At 39.5% G+C, this 23701-nt stretch overlaps 2 protein-coding genes across 2 annotated transcripts in view; one reads left to right on the top strand and one right to left on the bottom strand.

Annotated features, from left to right (window-relative positions):
* The window catches only part of LOC110068826 (uncharacterized), an 85972-nt gene extending 81680 nt beyond the window's left edge, over positions 1 to 4292 (top strand). The window contains exons 4-5 of the mRNA XM_020776245.2: positions 1168 to 1286; positions 2101 to 4292. Of these exons, the coding sequence (XP_020631904.1) occupies positions 1168 to 1247 (80 nt within the window). The 3' untranslated portion in view covers positions 1248 to 1286; positions 2101 to 4292. The remainder of the gene's footprint in view (positions 1 to 1167; positions 1287 to 2100) is intronic.
* A 7433-nt stretch (positions 4293 to 11725) lies between these two features.
* Positions 11726 to 23600, bottom strand: LOC110068833 (uncharacterized). The gene is made up of 9 exons (XM_089295382.1): positions 22039 to 23600; positions 19261 to 19432; positions 18434 to 18692; positions 17555 to 17782; positions 16631 to 16885; positions 14709 to 14894; positions 13731 to 13853; positions 12721 to 12852; positions 11726 to 12338 (listed from the first exon to the last, which is right to left on the bottom strand). Exons 1-9 carry the CDS (start codon positions 22955 to 22957, stop codon positions 12147 to 12149), a joined length of 2466 nt encoding a protein of 821 aa, XP_089151508.1. The 5' UTR covers positions 22958 to 23600; the 3' UTR covers positions 11726 to 12146.
* Between the last annotated feature and the right edge of the window lie 101 nt (positions 23601 to 23701).

Here is a 23701-nt window from a genome sequence, read left to right as displayed (position 1 = left end):
ACAATTGCGAGAAGCGTGGGGGAGAACGCGTTTCTTTTTCATCTCCTCAGTTTAGTATACAAAGTAAAATATCAAAGAAGGACGTATTTGTGCCCTGGGGGATTAGTTAAGTCATATAATTTCTACCAAATATCCTATTCAAAGGAAATTTGAAAGCTTATTACAAAGTGTGACAACTTGTTATTACAAAGTGTGACAGCTATTTTATTACAAAGTGTGACAAGTGTTATTACAAAGTGCGACAGGTATTACAAAGTGCGATGATTATTACAAAGTGCGACAGAACAGGGCTTAACCCCGCCCTTTGTCAACAGAAATTTTAGGGGTTTACAAGAGTGCTAACAATTTTACCTCAAGGATTCGTTTATACAGTGACCTTCAATGGAAAGGCTGACATTTAAATCCAGTAGAACAGCGTACCAAAATAGATCGCGCTTACTATTCCCGTTGGCAACAAAAGGCATATGAGGGCTTGCACTCGGCAAGGAGTACGTCAACGGAGAAGTAGTCTGAAATTGTACGGACATTCCATTATGGACTTTCCAACCTTGAAAATTAGTGACTTGTGGGAATTGTTTTGATACCTGGATACTTCCTAGCAACATTATGTGCTAGCTACTTGTAGATGGCAAGCTATCCATCACTTAATCAAAGAAAGGAAAATTGCTGTTCATGAAGAGATGTAGCCCCTGATGTTTGACCTGGTGTTTGAGTTGGAAAATACAAATGTACAGTATGTATTTAAATATGTACGAAGGGTTGCGAATGGTAACTTGAAAATCTTGGGTGACACAGTCAAACTTTTGATTTGATCTCAAAATCTTGGAATCCTCATTTCAATATGAATCTTCTCGTCTCAGAGCCTGCTTTTAGCCAGATTAGTTCAGTCATCCTGTAGATGCCAACGTTTTATTGAAAGGTTGATTTCTGTAGAGTGTTGGCGGTTATTGCATGGAGGCATTAGATCCCATGCAACATGTATATGGTGGTTATACTTCTGCAGGGTACATGGCTTGTATATATTCACCAGGGCTCCTTTACAGGATCAGTGGTTTTCAATAATTTGTAAGGAGGGGTGTTTCTAATAGTATGTAATGTGCAAGTACAGTACATGTAATAATTGTGATTAATTTACTAATGAACTAAACAGTGTCTTTTATCTTTAAGGATCAGTATTCCTGCAACATGCCATGACATTAACATCCACACCAGAAAGTGAACAGACCAATATTATTCAGGCAGACTGAAGCAAATGGAGGATAAGGTTCACACTCTAGATGCACATGGTTAGTATAAGTCTCCCCAGGCCTCCCTTTTGTGTGGATTGCTGCCAGTTCATGATTGTATGAAATCCATTCAAGGTTACTTCCTAGATTTCCCTGGTAGTCTAACCACTAGGTTTAACCTGTTTATACACCTGGGTGGAAAGAGTTACATGTACTGTGAGTCAAAGTAAACTTTCCTGCCCAGGATTCTCATAAAAGAAACAAAAATTTTCCTTTCCATTGATAAAAAGAACAGGCAAATACTAATCCAGGTTCTAGCTTCATCAAGCATGTGATGGTGTCGTCCGAGAAGAAAGAACATACTTTATACTGTACTGAATATATTTTGGATGCTTAAAATTTCAGGTAGTTACAAATTTTGGATGGTTATATTTGTGGACACTTTTTTGTCCAACATTCAAGTCTTCTGAAATTTTTTGCAAGTAATTCATATGAAAAGTATCTATTTTTATGTTGTCATAATAAGGAGACTAACGAGCAGAGTGGAGTCTTCATTTCATTAAGATTCCCCCCCCCCCCCCCCCGCCCCACCCAGTTCAGAGCATTTTAAGTTGCTCAATTCAAGCTTATTGATTCCTGGGTTAATAATATTCCTTGGACTCATTCAGAATTTCTTGCCTCTGGCTTCAGAGTTAATGTCCGGTTCAGAATCATTTATCCCACCAAGGAACATCATTGATTGATTGCATAAGGAATTAGTTTGTTTTGATGTGATATAAATGTTTCCTGGGTAATCCTTTAGGAGGTTGTGAAATTCTCAAGACTGCTAAAGCAAAATTTTAAGAGAAAATATTTATTTTTCATGCATATTTAGCAAATGTCCTGTACAAAATACTTACTACATACATATTGGATTTGCGGGCAAGTTGCTAGAGACATATAGCACAAGATCAAGGACCATGGACCCAGGACTCATGACATAGCACCAAGGAGCAAGGATAGGACTGAGGACCGACGACTGACAACTGGGGATCAAGGACAGTGGATAAAATTCAAGCCTTGGATGACAAACTTTCAGAAGTTGAATTATAGATATATCACAGTATATGAGATATTACCAGTAGCTGAGATGGCATGGTGCACCTTGCCCTGAGGGTTTTTCTCTGGGTACTCCGGTTTCCCTCACTCCTGAAAAACCAATATTTCCAAATTTCAATTAACAAAACTGGCGACACATTGCTGTGGGCCAATTGAGATGAAAAATCCTTTGATTACTCAAGGTAAACATTAGGTGCACCTTGCCCTGAGCGTTTTTCTCCAGGTACTCCGGTTTCCCTCATTCCTGAAAAACCAATATTTTCAAATTCCAATTTAACAAAATTGTCGACACATTGTTGTGGGCCAATTGAGATGAAAAATTCTCTCTGTTTATTTCCTGGTTACATGTGCACATGTGGCTTCACAGTCTCCTTTGCAGCTGTTATTTAAGTCAATGAGCAAATTGGAAAGTAGCTCTATTTATTTTCTGTCTTTTTCAAAGATCTCTTCTTTGATCATAGGTAAAGGGAAATTCCCAAGTCAATCAATTATTTAATCAGTCAATCAATCAATCAATCAATCAATCAAACAATTACTCAGTAACTCAATTTATAGCTTAAAAGCTCAGGATATGCAGATAACTAAAATAGCAATTACTGACCTTCAAATTTACACTGTGTCTAGTTGCATTTGAAGAGCTTTAAACAGACATAAATTCCAATACCACTTTGATGCACATGTAACTAGGACCCATGTAAACAGAGTATTGAACTGACCAGTGTGTTGTGTGGGTGTTGTTCATCGGCAAATAAGTGGCTTGCTTGCAATTTCCCTTTAGGGGTATTCTAAGACTTTATTGCCGCATGTTCCATGAATTATATATAGTATTAATTATTTTGAAACCAAAATATATTCCCCTTTATTATATTAGAGCTGCGAAATTTTGCCAGTAGCAATCATTATTACTCCAAATTAATTGAAACTCGATTACCGGAAAATCTCTTTCTGATGAATTAAAAATATTAAGGTTGATAACTTTTATTTTATTTTCATGCATACAGAGACAAAGCAAACACGAACCGACATTTTGTTCAAAATTGCCTGAAAAAGTTCATTTTGCAATTACAGCATTTTCCAATTCAGAAACAGACAATGAAATTACAAAAACCCAGGCAGAAAATAAGCTAAAAAGTATTTCAATTAAAAATAAAGTCAAAACTTATTTAACATTTTATTTCTTTTTTACATGTGTACAGACATTTTGGGGTGCTCATTAAAAATTCTCATTTTCAAATTCTAGAATGCTCGTATCGTACCGTATCGTGTCTTAAATGCAAAACATTCCTATAGCATTCTAACGACAATTTATTTCTCTTCCCAAAGGAAATTGATTTTACACTTTTTTGGCATATGTACAGGCATTTTGGTGTACCACTAAGGCAGTCGGACACAATCATTACAGTAAATTTGACTTCACAGAAGCCACTTATTTGCTCATGAAAACCTAGTTCCTTCTCCTTACAAGATTCTTATTGAGCAGCTTTGTGGTGAAATCTGTATTTTTTTAATTGTTCACTTCCATTGGATTTCCTCAGAAATCTTAAATTGAGTCTGGACTTGCAATATCTTTTGCCAACATTAACATAAGGAACCTTTTAAGGGGTGAGGGGTGATTGAAATGTTCTCTTCATTTTGATGTCTGATTTGTGAAATATACCATATTTAAAATACCATTGCCACAGTGCGGAGCTAATTACCTTTCTTTACAAGAATTTTTCCTGGTTTTGCTGTGAAAAAAAAAAAACATTCTTGTAATCCAAACTGTTTTGTTTTGGGAAAGAAGCTGCTCAATAGGAAACTTGTATTTAAGAAGATATTTTACTTGGTCTTTTGTTTTTTGTAGTTTCAATGCTCATCATGCTCTAAAATCATCGGCCAAGTCAGTTCTCAGGCGAACTACTATTGTAAGATGAACAAAACAAACTGAGCTATCCACCAGAGGATGAATAAATTTCTTCCCATAATGCATTGCGACTGAGACTAATATATTTTTTAAAAAAGTTTCGTGAGGACTCTCGTGACATCATCATCATGGCGTCCTCTTTGTGTCTGGGAATGGTGGGCCCTTTTATGGTGCGCGACTCCTGTATTTACCGGCATGTGTGTCAGTGAAAGACCAATGTACAAATGCTTTGTGTAACTTGCCTTGATTATACAGTGGAACCACGCTCTACGGACACCCGCTTATAACAGACAGTCTCGTTTGTCCCGACAAAAAGCTCATAATTTCTCTAAAATTAACCCGCTTTATACGGACACCGGCTAATACGGACAACGGACACTTTTCTGTGTCCCGAGTCACTCTCATAAATTGTCAATCCTGCTTTACGGACACTGTTTACTGAAGTCTGCACACTGTCTATTTTCATTGTCTCAATTATGTGATAATTGTAAAGATTGTACCCTGTTCAAATGACAGATTTGTACGGGTTAATAAAATTTTATTACTGAAAAAAACAGTAACAAAATAGTATGACATTAAATTTTGAACAGTCTGTCTTTCTTCCGCTGTTTGACTCTTGTACTACGTATAGTCCTTAAATAAAGTTTTCTGCCTCCTCTTACATACGTTTCACTTCTTTGGCTTTTTGTTTAAGTCGTTGCTCTTAATAATCTTCCTCTTTAACGTTGTTTCCATGCTGCAAGTTGTACCAGGATCATTCTCCGCTGGTATTGTTGAGTTGTTGCTAACGTCTCGTAATTCTTCAAGTGAAATCACCTGTTTCCGAGGACCAGTCGTTTTTTTTTTATAAACTTGTTTTGTTCCGTCTAAAGTAAGGTTGCTATCAAAACGCTTTTTAAGAAACGGTATCCACCAATATGAAGATACCAGAGCCACTGGAACACCAAGCGTTTTAAACATGTGATTTATAACAAGTTTATCAACCGACTTGAAAAAGGCTTTATTGAAATGAAATATTGCTAAAAATTCCTAAAAAAATGGTTTTATTTGAACTTGATCGGACGTAATGTGGCAAAGAACTAAATTTTGGCCTAAGCTTTGGCAGCAATGAAAGGTTTGCTAAGACGGCGAGTTACTATTGTTAGAAGAACGGAAATCCTTAGAGTAGCTAAAAGTTATCGAGACGCCAATCTGTTTCAGGTCTGAAATATTTGTTAATCCATATTGGTTAAAGTAAAAGTAGTTTGCCAGTAAGACCTATATTGTTGTTTGACGTATTTAGCTATTAAATTTTCTAACCTTGTCAAGGAGTCCCTCGGTAGCCCAATGGGTTACGCATCCGACGTGCTGTGCGGTCGGAAGGGCATATATACGCTCGACGCCCGTCGGGGGACTCCGCTTTTGTTCTTTTTTCCTTTTTCCTTTCAACCTGAATAGATATTGTTTTTTTTTGTACAATCCTCTTTTCTTCCGTTTGAAGTAAGTTTGACGTGAAAATGCTTTTTAAGAAGGGTATCAACTCTAAGCTTCCGTAAAATGCCTGACTGGTCATGCCTTCATTCTTTTTAAGCCCTAAAAATGACCTAACCAATATGAAGATACCAGAGCCAATGGAACACCGAGCGTTTTAAACATGTAATTTATAACAAGTTTATCAAGCGACTTGAAAAAGGCTTTATTGAAATGAAAAATGATTGAACATTTTTCGTGATGGTTTTATTTGAACTTAATCGGACTTGATGTGGCACAAAACTAAACTTTGGCCTAAGCTTTGGCAGCTGTTAAAGGTTTGCTAAGACGGCGACTTACTATTCTTAGGAGAACGGAAATCCTTAGAGTAGCTATATACGCTCGTCGCCAGTCGGGGGACTCCGCTTTTATTCTTTTATTCTTTTTCCTTTCAACTTAATTGTTTCTTCTTTTTTTTTTTTTACAATCTTCTTTTCTTCAGTTTGAACTAAGTTTTATGTAAAAATCCTTTTTAATAATAGGTATACACTTTAAACTTCCGTAAAATTCCTGACTTGTCATGCCTTCATTCTTTTTAACCGCTAAAATTTATCTAGTAACCAATATAAAGATACCAGAGCCAATGGAACACCAAGTGTTTTAAACATGTGATTTATAGCAAGTTTATCAACCAAGTGTGGCGCATTTATCCAAGTGTGCCGGTTTTTTTTTTAAGTGTGCGCATTTTTCCAAGTGTGCCGCATTTTTTAAGTGTGTCGCATTTTTCCAAGTGTGGTGCATGTTTCCAGGTGTACACCATTTTTCCAAGTGTGGCGCATTTATCCAAGTGTGCAGCATTTTCTTAAGTGTGGCGCATTTTTCCAACTGTGCCGCATTTTCTTAACTGTGGCGCATTTTTTGAAGTGTGTCGCATTTTTTTGAGTGTGGTGCATTTTTCCAAGTGTGCCGCATATTCTTAAGTGTGGCGCATTTTTCCAAGTTTGCCGCATTTTCTTGTGTGTCGTTTTTTCTTAAGTGTGGCGCATTTTTCCAAGTGAGGCACATTTTTTTAAGTGTGGCGCATTTTTCCCAGTGTGCCGCATTTTTCCAAGTGTGCCGCATTTTTTTTAAGTGTGACGCATTCTTCCAACTGTGCCGCATTTTCTTAACTGTGGCGCATTCTTCCAAGTGTGCCGCATTTTCTTCTTTGTCGCATTTTCTTAAGTGTGGCGCATTTTTCCAAGTGAGGCGCATTTTTTTAAGTGTGGCCCATTTTTCCAAGTATGCCGCATTTTCCTAAGTGTGGCGTATTTTTCCAAGTGCGCCGCATTTTTTCAAGTGTGGCGCATTTTTCCAAGTGTGCCGCATTTTCCTAAGTGTGGCGTATTTTTCCAAGTGCGCCGCAATTTTTAAGTGTGGCGCATTTTTCCAAGTGTGCCGCATTTTCTTAAGTGTGACGCATTTTTTCAACTGTGCCACATTTTCTTAAGTGTGGCGCATTTTTCCAAGTGTCACGCATTTTCTTAAGTGTGGCGCATTTTTCCAAGTGTGCCGCATTTTCTTGACAATCGCACATTTTTCCAAGTGTGCCGCATTTTCTTAAGTGTGGCACATTTTTCCAAGTGTGCCGCATTTTCTTAAGTGTGGCGCATTTTTCGAAGTGTGCCGCATTTTCTTAACTGTGGCGCATTTTTCGAAGTGTGCCGCATTTTCTTAAGTGTGCCGCAGTTTTTGAAGTGAGGCGCATTTTCTTAAGTGTGGCGCATTTTTCCAAGTGAGGCGCATTTTCTTAAGTGTGAAGCATTTTTCCAAGTGTGCTGTATTTTCCTAAGTGTAGCACATTTTTCTAAGTGTGCAACATATTGTTAAGTCTGGCCCATTTTTCCAAGTGTGCCGCATTTTCTTGACTGTGGCACATTTTTTCAAGTGTGCCGCATTTTCTTAAGTGTGGCACATTTTTCCAAGTATGCCCCATTTTTTTAAGTGTGGCGCATTTTTCCAAGTGTGCCGCATTTTCTTGACTGTGGCACATTTTTCGAAGTGTGCCGCATTTTCTTGACTGTGGCACATTTTTCCAAGTGTGCCGCATTTTCTTAAGTGTGCCACATTTTTCCAAGTGTGCCGCATTTTCTTAATTGTGGCGCATTTTTCGAGGTGTGCCGCATTTTCTTAGGTGTGGCGCATTTTTTGAAGTGAGGCGCATTTTCTTAAGTGTGGCGCAGTTTTCCAAGTGTGCCGCATTTTCTTGACTGTGGCACATTTGTCCAAGTGCGCCGCATTTTCTCAAGTGTGGCGCATTTTTCCAAGTGTGCTGCATTTTCTTAAGTATGGCGCATTTTTCCAAGTGTGCCGCATTTTCTTAACTGGGGCGCAGTTTTTCGAAGTGTGGCGCATTTTCTTAAGTGTGCCGCATTTTTCCAAGTGTGTCGCATTTTCTTAAGTATGGCGCATTTTTCCAAGTGTGCCGCATTTTCTTAACTGTGGCGCATTTTCTTAGGTGTGGCGCAGTTTTCGAAGTGTGCCGCATTTTCTTAAGTGTGGCGCATTTTTTGAAGTGAGGCGTATTTTCTTAAGTGTGACGCATTTTTCCAAGTGTGCTGCATTTTCCTAAGTGTGGCGCATTTTTCTAAGTGTGCAACATATTGTTAAGTCTGGTCCATTTTTCCAAGTATGCCGCATTTTCTTGACTGTGGCACATTTTATCAAGTGTGCCGCATTTTGTTAAGTGTGGCGCATTTTTTGAAGTGAGGCGCATTTTCTTAAGTGTGGCGCAGTTTTCCAAGTGTGCCGCATTTTCTTGACTGTGGCACATTTTTCCAAGCGTGCCGAATTTTCCTAAGTGTGGCGCATTTTTCCAAGTGTTCCGCATTTTTTAAGTGTGGCGCATTTTTCCAAGTGTGCCGCATTTTCTTAAGTGTGGCGCATTTATCCAAGTGTGCCGCATTTTCTTAAGTGTGGCGTATCTTTCCAAGTGTGCCGCATTTTCTTAAGTGTAGGGCATCTTTCTAAGTGTGCAGCATTTTCTTAAGTGTGGCGCATTTTTTCGAGTGTGCATTATTTTTCCAAGGGAGGCGCATTTATGCAAGCGTGGCACACTTTTGCAACTCTGACGCAAGTATCCAATTGTGGCGCTTTTATCCAACTGACTAAAAAAGGCTTTATTAAATGAAAAATCATTTAAAATTTTTTTATGATTTTTTTATTTGATTTTTGTTGGACTTAATATGACACAGAACTAAACTTTGGCTGAAGCTTTGGCAGTTATGAAAGGTTTGCAAAGACGGCGAGTTACTATTGTTAAAAGAACGGAAATCGTTAGAGTAGCAATAAGTTATCAAGACGCTAATCTGTTTCAGGTCTGAAAATATTTCTTAATCCATATTGGTTAAAGCAAAATGACTTTGCCAGTAACATCTATAGTGTTGTTTGACGTATTGAACTAGTAAATTTTTTAACCTTGTCAAGGAGTCCCCAGGTAGCCCAATGGGTTACGCATCTGACCTGCTGTGCGGTCGGAGGGGGCATATATACGTTCGACGCCAGTCGTGGGACTCCGCTTGTTTCCTTTTTTCTTTTTCCTTTTAACTCAATAGATATTTTTTTTGTACAGTCCTCTCTTCTTCCGTTTGAAGTAAGTTTGATGTGAAAATGATATTTAGTAAAGGGTATTAAATGTAAGTTTCCGTAAAATGCCTGACTAGTCTTGCCTTCATTCTTTTTAAACCCTAATATTACCTACTAACCAATATGAAGATACCAGAGCGAATGGAACACCAAGCGTTTTAAAAGTTTGATTTATAACAAGTTTATCAACCGACTTGAAAAACGCTTTCTTAAAATGAAAAACTATTTAAAATTTTTCATGACGGTTTTATTAGAACTTTATCGGACTATATACGCTCGGCATATATCGGCATATCGGCATATCGGCATATCGGCATATCGGCATATATCGGCATATATACTCTCGACGCCAGTCGGGGGACCCCGTTTTTTCCTTTTTTCAGGCCGAAAAGATTTTTTTTTGTACAATCCTCTTTTCGTCCGTTTGAAGCAAGTTTGATGCGAAAATGCTTTTTAATAAAGGGTATTCACTGTAAGCTTCCGTAAAATGCCTTACTAGTCATGCCTTTATTCTTTTTAAGGCCTAAAAATTACCTGCTAACCAATATGAAGACATCAGAGCCAATGGAACACCAAGCGTTTTAAACGTGTGATTTATAACAAGTCTATCAACCAAGTTTGGCGCATTTTTCCAAGTGTGCCGCTTTTTTTTCAAGTGGGGCGCATTTTTCCATGTGTGCCGCATTTTTCCAAGTGTCCTGCATTTTTCTAAGTGTGCTGCATTTTTCCAAGTGTGCCGCATTTATCCAAGTGTGGCGCATTTTTTTAAGTGTGGCGCATTTTTCCAAGTGTGGCGCATTTTTCCAAGTGTGGCGCATTTATCCAGATGTGCGGCATGTTTCCAGGTGTGCCGCGTTTTCTTAAGTGCGGTGCATTTATCCACCTGTGCTGCTTTTTTTCCACGTTAGGCGCATTTATCCAAGTGTGGCGCACTTTTCTAAGTGTCCCGCAAGTATCCAACTGTGGCGCATTTATCTAAGTGACTTGAAAAAAGGCTTTATTAAAATGATAAATTATTTAAAATTCTTTATGATGGTTTTATTTGATTTTTATTGGACTTAATATGGCACAGGACTAAACTTTGGCCTGAGCTTTTGCAGCTATAAAAGGTTTGCTAAGACGGCGGGTTACTATTGTTAAACCGAATTTATAGGTGAAATTTATAGGTGAAATTTATAGGTTAATACCTTTTTCCACCTTGAATATGTTTTACAGTAATCAATATTAAATCGATAACGGTGGAGAAAGTGTACAGCCGTTTCGCCGATAACTAACTGGGTAAAACATTTGACCGTCGAAATCATCATTCCTTTGAATTTTTCTGCCATTAAAAAAAAAAACAACTTTAACCAAATGAATTCGTGTTGTCCTTCAGTTTGCTGGGAATACTCATTGACAGGTTCTTATTAGAACGGATTTTTCTCAGCGCTTTTCGAGATAAAAAGTTACTTAAGACCTTTAGAAAACAAAAAAACAGTATACATTACTAGTTCGTATACAATTACCTTGCTTCCCGAGTCAACAGACAAATTTTTCAATGGGAGTTACACCAATAAGCCGGTACCTTTTTTTATCTAGCTGCTTTTCCACTAAAAAATAACAAAGGAAATCTCTCAGTTGAAAAAAGGATCTTCAACTGCAGGTTTTCCAGAACACGACGCACCAGTGAAAATGTTTTTGGCATTCTGTCAAGCAAATTCAGGGTATTTTCTACCGTTATGTGTGTACAGCCAGAGGTTGCTGTTAAAATTGTCCACTGTGCAATAGCTCTGCACAACTTCGTAAGATCAAGAGTTTAAGAGAAGTAATTCGTCATGTCCTTCACTGCGCTGGAGATCATCATTGAAAGATTGCTAACGTGTTTTGTTCAACGCTTTGCATGATGAAGCGTGAACTAACACCTCTACAATGCGAATAACAGTATACATTACTTGTTCTTAACATTACCTTGTCGAGTAGACTCAAAATCTATCTTGACGGAGAATACATCTTGATTTTTGTGCATGCAAATTTTGCATCGTTGCAGTTCCATAACAACTCCAGACAGAAGCGCAGAAAAAAACTAAATGCCTGAAACTTTTTCATACGCAGTGGCGAGGAAAAAGGAAAATTGATACCACTTGAAACATTGAACGTGCATGGTATACAACGAACGTGAAGCAGCAATGTGACGTACAATGTAAATGTATAATTTTTTTCCCAACGCGCGTGTGGTTTAAAGAGATCATTTGATTGGTTCGTGTCTTTACTGTATTTAGTTCGCAACACCTTATCACAATCCAGTCCTAGGAGAGTGCCATTCCTTTGATCTTATATATGGTGGATGGTCATACTAAAAAGGACGCGCAGAAAGACATTGGTGACGGAGTTGGCAAATTAAATTCGTTTATCCCTACTGTGTTGTCAAAAATCGTGGACTACAAAACGTTTTTATCTTCTGTTTAATACCTAGTTGAGGTCACCATCGTGCGTTAGTTTACAGAGCTATAACGAAAACTCGCAACTGTACAAACTAAATTTTGTGCTCATTAATTCTATCAGTCAATCAATCAATCAATCAATCAATCAACTAGCTACTAAGTTAATCAGTGTATCAATCAATCATTGAATCATTACTCATTCTATCAATCAATCAAACAATCAACAAATCAATCAATCAATCAACCAACCAACCAACCAATCAATCAAACAATCAACCAATCAATCAACTAATCAATCAATCAATCAATCAGTCAATCAGTAATGTTCATTACGTTCTGCTGAATGTAACCTTAGCTCAGCTGAAATCACATTTAAACAAACTAGAGTGCACTGTCTTAGCGATAGCAGTATTCATCAACAAAGCTTCATATATAGTGTACAATGGGTTTTGGTTGTTTTTGCCAGCGGACTTCACTGGTTCTTTTCTTTGCCTCGGTTTTCTTTGATGGATTCAGGATGACGTCACAACCTTCTTTTGCCTTATCCTTGACGCAAGCCACGTACTTTTTCACGTGATCAGATAAGTAAGCAAGTGGCGAGGATCCCTGGGCAAGAACCTAAAGAACATGAACAGTGAATTTAGCTTGAAAATTAAAACTGATAACACCGCCGCCTCTTCTGCTAAGATTTCCTTCTAAGCAAACACACCGGGCCTTGGATTTCGTTTGCCTCACAAGGCTTGATACATAGGATTGCAGTGGGTGTTTTCGTTGTTTAAATGAGCTCCACAGATCTTCATAGTACATTGAAATTACGCCCTGCGATCCATCTCCGTACCCCACCACTCTTTCCCTATTTTCCCCGTCTTGGACCCCGTTCGTAGCTGTGTTGCACATCTATGACACGAACTTAGTTGACAAACAAGCTTTCTGATCTATTGACCCCTCTCTCTTACTTTGAAAAGTCGCTAAAAGAGAGTGCAAGTAAAAGCAAACGCACCTGGTAGTGAAAGTCTCTTAGACTGAAATCATTGCCTAGGGCTCCCTTAGAATAACTTCTGGCTTTCTTTATCTCCAACTGACCAATCATGTAAGCGGTCGCTTGTCCGGGGTCGCTCTGGTACCGAGTCACCTGACGAGGTTATAGAAGAACATTGCTGGGATATGTTCAAAAATTGATTAACAACAGATGTGAAGAGGACAACATATAAACCAACATAAACTGAATGGATGGATTTTAGTGATAAATGAAATGATTTCACACATCCTGGTAGGTTAATTTAGAGTCCACTGGGATTTGAACTTATTCTTAATCAAGTTCGCTGCTGTGCCAATACGTTCTGACCTATTTTAACGTCTAGCTGATTAGAATAATTCAACATACTCAGCTATGTCGAGAAGTACTGGGACCTGTATTATTGTTCAACTTCTCAGTAATCCGCCGATCAACCTTACTCATGTCTAGTTGTTTATTGTTGTTTTGTAGAAACTGTTTGGTCTGTAGAAAGTGTTTAGTGTGTGGAAACGAAACCATCTTAGGGATAATTAACTGCGATCTTAAATCACTAATCACGTAAATATACGGGGATAGCGGAACGTAAGTATACAGGGGAGGGAGGGAGGGGGAGGAGGGGCTTACAAGCGAGCGCCAGAGGCGCTAACTTGTAGGGGGTCTGGAGATATTTGTAAAATTATTATTTTATAGAGTTTTTGCTTGAAATTGGGGGGAGGGGGGGAAGAGTTAGCCCCCCGCAGCCCCCCCGGCTCCGCCGTCCCTGATATATGGAGTTTCTCCCGGGCATGAAATCACAACAAATATGACCCCCGCTCCCTCCCTTCTCGCTGCGAGTCGTTGATTGTACTTTTAGTAAAGAGCTGTGAATTGCTGGGTCATTTTTTTTTTCAACTCTCGCGGACTACAAATGAATGGATGGTGTTCAAGTGTAATGCTCACTAGGTAAAAAGTGGAAATTTGTTGCTGTAATTATAGACTTAGAGCTATTTTCTCACCTCCTTCTTGGCAAGGTCTGTATCGTCCCACGCGTATTTACTAAAGTACTCCAGGGCCGTGTCTCTTGTGAAACCAAAATAGTGCAAGCCAGTGTCCACGATTAAGCGAAGAGCTCGCCACACCTACATTAAGAAGAGTGCGAGATAATTACAAGGAAAACAGTCGTTTTCGGAACAAAATAAGAGATAACTGCGACCACAATTCCGTTCTTAAAGGAGCTCAGTCAGTATTTTAAGTTATTTGGGCACGTACGAAATTACGTTTAAATTGAAGGGAACCTGAAAATAGTAGTTGCTAAGATAGAAAAACACGAGAGGGATAATAATAAACTATAAAGAAACAAGGACGGTTAAGGATGGAGAAGACTGACACGGATTACACCTTTTCAGGATGCGTAAACCCTGACTAGCTCCTTTAAGAGTGATGGTGTTGCAGTAAAACAAAACAATAATTAAGAGAATTAAAACATAAACACATCTGCATTGAGTTGACGAGGCATGATATATGGCGTCACTTTGCATAAACACAGAAGTTGCCTCTTTCTGTAGAAAGCTATCCAGATATATTCTTATATTATTAAATAATCTTAGCAGTCTCGTTGGCTGTTCGCGTTTTAGACAACAAGCTGGTACAATTTGATGGACGATCTTCAGTACATTTTTGATGACGGTGGAAAACTCCTCTTACAATCTCTATGGAACGTAACGTAACAAAACATAATGTAACGTAACGTAACGTAATATAGCATAACCTAAAGCAACGTAACATGTAGCAAGATAAGTAAACAATAAAGAATCAGTAGAAATGAGCTAAAACTTAATGATGCGTGACACTAAAATGATAAACTAAAATATGAGGCTGAAAGCACTTTAAATTGTCAAATAGCAGCTGGTTTGCAAAATGTTTCAGGATTAGCCCTTCTTCAGTGGATGAAAAACGAGTAAACAATAGCCTAGACTGGCGCATTCTCTCCTTACCTGCCACTTCAGCATTCCAAACTTCTGCATGGGCTCATACTTGTAAGTGTCTGTATCTTCAGCTATGAGCGGATTCTCAGCGTATAGAGCCCAGCCTTCTGTAAACGCCGTGTAATAGGTGACGCTGTCAAGCCAACTAATCACTCCGCCGCAGCTGTCACGGAAATGTTCTATGTTACCTTGAACCTGTTACAGGAGAAGAGGAACGTTAGGAATAATTCTGAGAACGAGTTTTCTATGAGCATGGAACCGACGAGGCACAGTTTCGTTGATCACCAAATCCAGGCAGGTTTAGTACGCTAACTTGATAGGAACACAGAACTAGCACGAGCTGTTTTAAAATGTAATGATGGTACGATTTTTTTTTGTCGAGGTGTTTTCTAAAAGAAATAGAAAACATGCTCGCCGAGGTTCTATCGAGTTACAGGGGCTTGTGTTCCCACAGCATTTCTCGTTCTCCCAAACTTCCTCTTGTGTTTTCCCAAACTTCGACTTGTGTTTCTATATGTTGTTCAATGTTATAGAGCAGTTTTCATAGCAAAACTGAGGTAATCATTCTGGCCAATTAAAAATTATACAGACAAATCCAGGGAATCAATCAGAACTCAAAGCAATGCATGTACCCGACATAAAGCGCGGGAAAACGTGTGCAAGCGAGTCACGATTAGAAGACAAAGTGGCACGTGTTTTTTAAAGTCAATTGCTTAGCGTCACAGTAATGCGAAACCAAACCAAATGCGAATGGCTTTCGATACTCAAATGAAAACCGCTCTATATATTTTTCAGTCAAAACGTTTGGAATAGTTTTCCTTTCGTTACGAGAAACATTTACCTGCGGGTTATTGGGTTTTATTAGCGAGTTGACCTCACTAAGAGAACCAATAAGCTTCGCAACTTTTTGGCCTCATCAACGATCACCTCGTAGATGTCGAGAGCGAAAAATCTAATTATTATTTAGCGAACAGTTGCACATCCGCGAACAATTAAATCCGCTTTCAACCTCTTTTGGTGAGTGAACGGTGAGTTACACTACCGCAACTCGTTGACTCGTTGTGTAATTGCCGTTAAATTTTTATAGTAAAATAACCCTTTCAATATATAATGTTACTTCTCATTAATAATTCATCAAGTTAAAACAAAGAAAATAAAAACCGTGAGGGAGGTTTGGATACCCGGTCTTAATTAGCATAGATTTTGACGATTTTACTCGTCTGTTTACTCCTTAGTTTTCGTTTCCATTGAGAAGATATATCAAACACTCTAGATAGTGTTTCATCGGCTATCCAAACACCTCGAATTTCGTCAAAAATACTCCGCTGCGCGTCGTATTTTCAACTCTTTTCTCGATGTTTAGATATCCCGATGAAACACCATCTCTCGTGTTTGATATATTACATATAATGTTATAATAAAAAGGTGGTGGTTGTTGTTGTTGTAGATAACTCTGCCGTTGAATTCTTGTGCCTCTTAAATGTACTGAGGTGGCAAGAAATTTCAGATACATAAAATGTAATCTGCTTCCCACAGTGAATCTGCAAGATATAACTAGTTATGCAACACATTTGAATGGTATACCATGGAATATCCCACGAGTCAATTACATTTTCTCGATATACACACGAGTCTTTAGGCGACTGTGAATACCAAGGAAATATAAGAGACACGTGGGATATTCCATGGTATACCACGGGAGAGCATTGCATAACTATTTTATACCATGCCATAGAAAATACAGTGGCCAACACTGTCAATATGACATAAAACGCAGCGTACGATGGGAAGGTTGGATGTAATACCGTCGAATATACAACGGCGTTCCTGTATTCTGATTGGCTGTATTTTCTACGGCATGGTATAAAGGGTAATACTTAATTGCGTTAGTAGAAAATTATTTAATAAACTAAGTCTAGTAACACGCTAACCTGCGTATGGTGTCCAGGCCTCGCCTCATGAGCATTGACGCTCCATTCAGAGAATCTGGGACCCAGATTTTCCAGGAAAAATGGAAGGTTGTATTTTGCACTTCGTGTGCAATCTGCGCCAGCACTTTGGTAACTTTGAGCTCCACTCGATGGGTTCAGGTTAGGCTGCATATCAACTGGACAGATGGGTGTGGTAGCTTTATCTCCAGTAAAGTGGAACAGTGGAATAGTCTTGGGTGCAAGCAAACTCATGACCTGAAATAGTAGCAAAAAAAAATCAACTGTTCTGCTTATAGTGAGCTCTTCAAAGACAACACAGCCCACTTCCAAGGCATTTGGGACAGTTCAGATATTGAGAATAATACATGGACACGCGTAGATATGGAATTTCTCTTCGAGTGTTCAACTCGATATCTCTCAAGTGAGCACAACGAACGAGTGAGATATAAAGTTGAATACGAGAGGAGTAATTCCATATCTACAACGACCTTCAAGCAACCATGTATAATTTTGTTGATTATATAAACATACTATTAAATAACGATATTTTTTACGATTTTGCGAAGATTTCGGAAGATTCTCCAAAAGTTGCCCGAAGGTCTCACGGACATTTCCGTACAGTTTCCGAAATGTTCCGAACATTACCCGAAAATTTCCGAAGACGTCCGAGAAAGATTCGAAGATGTTTCGATCATACACCAACAAATTTAAGTACTGTTTAAGGCCAGGGTCAAACATGATATCAGTGAAGTCATCAATATCTTCACTGGTGAAGATATTGATGCCACTTGAGTCTCGGATGTAGTTTCGCATGAATTTTGTGTATTTTCGCATGAGTGGTGTATTTTCCAGTAAAGCCTTCGTGTCGATATAATAAAAAGGGCCCTCACACGAGCGGGGGATTATCAAAAGGACGAAACTTGCCTTTCTTGATTCCGCCATCCACAACTCAAGGGCAGCCCAGCGCTTAGGACAATATTTCTTCGCTCCTTCAATATCACTGCATTTTTTGTGTGCCTCTTCATCGGACTCGTTTTTAGGGATTGGTTCGGCGTTAAAGTAACTTTCAGACGAATTCAGCTTAGCTCTGAATTTCGCTACAGCGGTTTGATTGTCTGGTTCTCCAGTCACTTGCCTTGCGACTTCCACAACCTAACAACAAAAAAAGAGATTATGAAGAATAGTATGCCCCGGAAAGAGAGGGAGAGAAAACGTTTTCGGTTGTTACTTGCATGCTATGGAACAGGCTGCAACTAGCTATTCTAGAGAGTTCCCCCTCTCTCAGTGCTTTTACGAAAAGCGTAAGAAACACTTTTTTTAACTTCAAAGTAATAATAATATTTTTCAAAGATTGGGCATACTTTTTCATTAACCTCATGGAAGATTTTAGATTTTAATATATAATTTTTAGTGTAATTTTGCAGAATTGATATTTAATTTTTATCGTGTTTCTGTGAGGAGTAGCACAAGATCATTAGTGTAATCAATTATTTCGTGTTACCCCTCTGAACAAAGTCTGGATCATATCGTCACATATCGTATCGTTTCGTTTTTGCCTAATATAGATTAAAGATGATGCAGTTACAAATTCACGATGGTGTAGATATACGTACAGCATTGTGCAGTTACAGATACTAGATGGTCAGGAAGAGATTCAAGATGGAGCAGATACAAATTCAAGATGGCACAGATACAGATTCAAGATGGTTCAGACACAGATTCATGATGGTGCAGATACAGATTCAAGATGGTGCAGATACAGATTCGACAACAATCTAGAAATCCATATGTAATAAGACTTACCATGGGATAGAGAATGCTGAGTTGCTTTTTGCCGAGTTCATGAACTTCCCTGGGGGTCATGGCATTTGTTGTGAAATACGACATGATTTGGGAGTAGGCCTGCGATCCATTCAATGCTTCACCAGTGGGTAGATATGGGTCTGTTGGCCAGGACGTGTTCTCTATACCATCGAGCCAAACATACTTGAGTGGAAGTTTGCCCAAGCCGCTGGACACATTGCTGGGAACGCAGTGACGGATGTGTTCAAATTCGACATAACTGAAAACAAACAGCGGAACTATAAGGATTTTCAAAATGTTGAAAGACAAATGGATGCCCTTTGGAGAATATCTTGCCGACTGAAAAAATAATAATCGATTAAACAGTGAACAAATCACTTCACACGATGTTATCCAGTTAAAACACGGGTATACCACAAGGGTACCGGAAACACCGCTGATTCCGGTTCGAGTGAAAGTTTATTTAAACATGTGTGTTAAATGGTAAAGCAAATAATTACGTCCAAGATAGAAAGATGAAAAAGGAGAGTAGTTAAGTTCAGTTCAGAGGATTATGTTTTTTAAGCCGATTACTTGGAAACTTCTATGGCAAACTGACAAAAAATGATTACTGGGAATTATCGCTGAATGATTAATATATGAAAGCAATGCTATGAATGCTTGTCGTGCAGCTCAACAGCACTGTTTACTAGACTTGTCAGGCCACATACTCAGAATGCCACATTACTACACGTTCTTCTTAGCGTTTTAACACGGTAGAACTTTGTTAATTCTAAATTTGAAGCAGAATAACTGAACGGTTACTGTTTAACTTCTATTAACAGTACCTTAACAGCTGGCTGAGTGGTTCTCCTATGTACGTCACAAGATAATCCCGGATGGATTCGCTGACATTTTTTCCTTCGTGTGTCTTCATCCAGTCGTTATTAGTGTCTTCTGTGATGTTACTGTAGTAATCAGGGTCCAGCAGGGGTTTGACAAACCAGCTTTGTAAGACACCTACAATAACAGAACCAATCTTGTATAGAAAGAGGGGGAGGCCAATGCATGCTGGGTCAGGGTTTCCCTTCAAATATTTACTCTCAGCCACCGCCAAATACTAAAGTATTTGAATCGGCAGACGCATTCAATTGCTTCGAGCTTTGTAATTAAACGAAATACAGAACAGCATTTGCACAGATCAACATTACACTGGAAAAAACGGTGATGTGTTTGTCATTTTATCATTGTAACTGAACCCAGAAAATGGCCAGACAATCAAGAAAACAATGCGTGTTCTCAGAGGTCGTTTTAACAACGTTCTAGGGCGAAATTAGAGATAAAACAAAATGGATGAGAGACTAACACATGGGTAGAGGATAGAACGGCACACTGCGAATTACAAATTCTTCCAAGTGTAAAACATCTCCGCCTCTTTCTCGATCCCTTGATACCTCCCTTCCCACGCTAGATTCTAGATCACCTACGCTGGTTTACCTCGTAGAAAGATGTTGTCACGCAACCAAAAGTAAAACGAATTCCGGTAAGAAGAAAGTTTTGCAGACAAGAAGCAGCCATGAAGACCTGGCTTTCATGCACAAAAACAGCCCTGGTTCTTGCTGCTTGAATTCTCGTGATTTCCATTTTGCGTGACAGACGTTTCATCACGTGACTATAGCGAGGACTATACGGGAACGGGACAACATCACATCAGTGGACGTACGATTCGTGTTCAGGGAATTTGTCAAGCAGCTTTTCTGATTTGCCAAGAACAGTTTACTTGTTTTGCAAGACGAGCTCCAAAATATATGAAACAATGGTCATCTATTGTCTAACAGTCAATACTTGTCAATCAATTCAGATCTAATCAGACGCCCTAATCCTAGCCTGCGTAGCAAGCGTTTCCGTGGGGTTTGGTAGCAAAGAAAGACCGAGGAAAGGGATTTTCGGTGTTTTGTCTGCGCGGAAAATGGGGCGAGAACCAAAAAAAAGAAGGAGGGGGGTGGGAGAGGGGAAGGAAGGAAAAGCTTGCAGACAAACCCCTGGATTTTGAAAACCTCCGTTCGCCAGCGAACGGAGCTCGTGATTGGCTGGGCTAGTCCAATATTATTGACATGTGTCGATCAAAGGTATTTTAGTACCTTTGAGTGCCAGACAAAATGGGAAGACGCGTTCGAAGCTTGGTTAAAAACGCTTTAACTTTTCTCGCTGAACGAGGATTTAGTCGTCAGCTTCGACAGTACGGTAGAAATCCTGTAATGCAATGCCGACGCTTTGGTTTTTAGAAGCCTGCACATTATTGCAGAAGCAAGCGCGACACAACCTGCAGCTGTTCCCTTAATTTTAACATCACTTTCTTGAATGCCACATGCGCCAAGGACAAGATAATAAACCACGGGACAGAAAATTAGCACTACTGCGTGGGAAAACTTAGTGATTTCGTCTGGCTTGTTACAAGGCAACATGTTGTCGTAGGTACTGCGACATTTCATCAGAAGCATTTTTGTTGACAGCATTTAGAACCTCTGGGTACAATTCTGAATGATTTGTTATAGTGTTAGCTGCGGCATGCCAGTTTTTGTCACATATTTGCCTTACCAAAAATTTAGTCGTCTCGTCGCGAGGAATTCTTACGAGGACATTTTACAAACAACTTTGACTTGGAGGTCGCCTAGGGGAAGATTATCTTTATTCAGATACTGGTCAAGATTATCGTTATTTCTCCTCTCAGATGTTTGAAGCCTCTCCTGCCCAAATTCCAAAGTTTGCCGAGAAGACTTTCCGTTGTTTGTTTTTGTTGCAGCGATAACAGTCGAACCGATTTGCGGATTTGGCGTTTCCAGCAAACGCTTCTTTATTGGAATTGCCTTTGTGAGAGTTGACTTGCTAATTTTACTTTGTATCGATTCCTGGACTAATGAATACAGTGATCCAAGATTTCGAATCATGCGAGCACAAGGATTACTAACGCGACTGGAATACTTCTTACAGTTTAACTTTCAGGCAGATTTGTGCTAAAACGTCACCCTTGCAGTCCTTCCTTTTAGACGGACTGAGTAGCTTGATTAAAAATTACCAAATTTAATTCATCGAGATTTCTCCGTTCCCACCGTGCGCTTGTTGTTTCAGACATATTTTGACAAGTAAAGTTTATTTTGGTTCAAAGTTCACTTCCGCTACGGAAGGCCGAAGATTTTATTGGTTAATTTATGACAGCCGATGACAGTACGAAATCTCAGTGTGCGCGCTCAGGCATGAAAGGCCAAGTTGACAGTTTTCAAAATCCAGGGGTTTGTCTGCAAGCGTTTCCTTCCTTCCTTCCCCTCCCCCTCGCCCCTCTTTTACTCGCTCCATTTTTCGCGCTGTAATATTCTTTGCTCCCGAACACCACAGAAACGCTTGCTACGCAGGCTACCCTAATCCCTAAACTTTTTAGTTAGTCTGATTCAGTGCTAAAGGACTCGACATGATCTTTTTAACCGACACCCAGCCCCGACCTTGCATTTCCAGTTGAAAATATCAAATCAGTGTTTCATTGTTTGAGGCAGCGACAGACAACCGTAGCGGAAAATTAATGCAGATTGTTTACACAGTGCAAAAACAACAATTACGCAACAGTGCCTTACCTGTTGAGTTGTACAAGGAAATATTCAAGTACTGCCTTTTGATTGTGTTAATTCCAGCTACACATTCCTCCACACTGCGAATCATTCCTTTCAGCACTCCCATCTTCATATTTTCAATGTATTGCAAAATGCCTGCTTTGTGAGTCTTCAGTTTCGTTTCAATCAGCTCCACATCCGATGCGTTGTAAGGTTTGTGATGCAGGCCCAATCCGTTGTGAACAGCGTATCCCTGATAGCAGATTTCCTGCCAGCAAAACAAATTCGGTCCCATCATCCAATCCCCGGCGTAGTAATTCACGTCATACGGCTGACCGAACATATGTTGAAGGTAATGCTTCACTTGTGCAAGTGCTTTCCTCTCGCGGGGCTTCAACGAGTCCGTGTTGATCTTCTTTCCTTTGATCTCGCTGAAAAGACCCAAAGCAGTGTCCGTTCGTTTTTTGATGACGGATGGCGTAGGATCATAACCAACGAATTCCGTTTTAATCCTGCCCTCAGTTACATCAGGATCCCAGTATACATCATAGGGATGAAGTTTGAAATATGTTGCCTTGACACGATCGAGGAATTCACCAAGTCCCACTCGCTTCGCCTCCTCGGAAAAATCGCATCTGCTTGAGGGGCTGGTGGTCGCGGTAGGAGGGAGAGTGGATTTTGGAACGCCGATTGTTGTCGATGGGATGGACTCCGTTGTTTTTCCTTCTTGCTGTTGATTGGAAATGGAAACTGACGATTTTTCATTTTTTTGACTCGCTTGGTCGTTTGCTGCAATTGTAATCAACACGATTCCCACAATTAAGAAGGCCAATGCAACAGCCAACACCACAAATGTAATGATCCGCTCTTTCGAATATCTCCTTCCGAAAGTGGTCTGCGGGCCATCAATAATGATCATTTCCGTGCTTTTTGAGGACTCCATGATTGGTAAAACCGGTGCACAGTCTGCAGATGTTCCGTGCCTTGCACGATTAGTTCACCCGATCACTTTTCAGTCTTCAACTGCCACTCGTATTACTATTAAAACGCTTTGATGGGTACAGCTCGGAAAAGTGATACCACAATAACAAATAGAACCTGTCGAGAGGTGTTTCACGACAATAGATGACTTTCTGTCAGCAGGTTTGCGACTTTCGAGCCGCAGACAACACGCACTCTGCACACGGGCCAATCCACGTAAGGTGACAACGAAATTCACAGGAATCTATCGTTCTTTGCAGTTTTACTCACACTTTACAAGTAGCAGTTGCGTCTCTCAGTTGATACAACACCGAGGGAGGCGTTGGGATTTTCGGTTTCACGGTTTTGGCTATTTTTCTGTTTTTGTGCCAAAGAACTTTGGTTTTTCGGTCTTGTTGGCCACTGCAGTTTGAGGGCTTCAGCCAAGTACAGTTGGTATTCACAAATACTAAGATGAAATTAGCCTAGTTTACTCTGTATGACACACCTGTCACCCTTTTACGTAACGGATCGATTAAGGTTTTGTCAAAATTTTAATAATAGTTTCTTTTGACGGGTCATTACTTTCGGTTGGCAGTTGGATAATAAATCTCTTGTTAGATGTTTTGGTGTTTAGTACCGCCCCCTTGTCTGCCCTCTGAAAAGTGAAAAAAATGAAAAAAAAAAAAAAAAAATTCTTTAAAACTGAGCAAATTTTATAAAGCAT

This window comes from Orbicella faveolata, unplaced genomic scaffold (assembly GCF_042242905.1).
Source record: "Orbicella faveolata isolate gen_17 unplaced genomic scaffold, um_ofav_v1 contig_26, whole genome shotgun sequence".
In the NCBI taxonomy this organism is placed as follows: domain Eukaryota; kingdom Metazoa; phylum Cnidaria; class Anthozoa; order Scleractinia; family Merulinidae; genus Orbicella; species Orbicella faveolata.
The sequence above is the reverse complement of the archived record's forward strand: the minus strand, read 5'-3'. Positions and strand labels throughout refer to the sequence as shown.

Coding starts and splice junctions, on each gene's coding strand:
- LOC110068833 (XM_089295382.1), bottom strand. CDS start 22,957: ATGGAGTCCTCAAAAAGCACGGAAATGATCATTATTGATGGCCCGCAG. Junction 17,783..18,433: donor TCAGCATTCTCTATCCCATG/GTAAGTCTTATT, acceptor TTTTGTTGTTAG/GTTGTGGAAGTCGCAAGGCA. Junction 12,339..12,720: donor TAAGAGACTTTCACTACCAG/GTGCGTTTGCTT, acceptor CATGTTCTTTAG/GTTCTTGCCCAGGGATCCTC.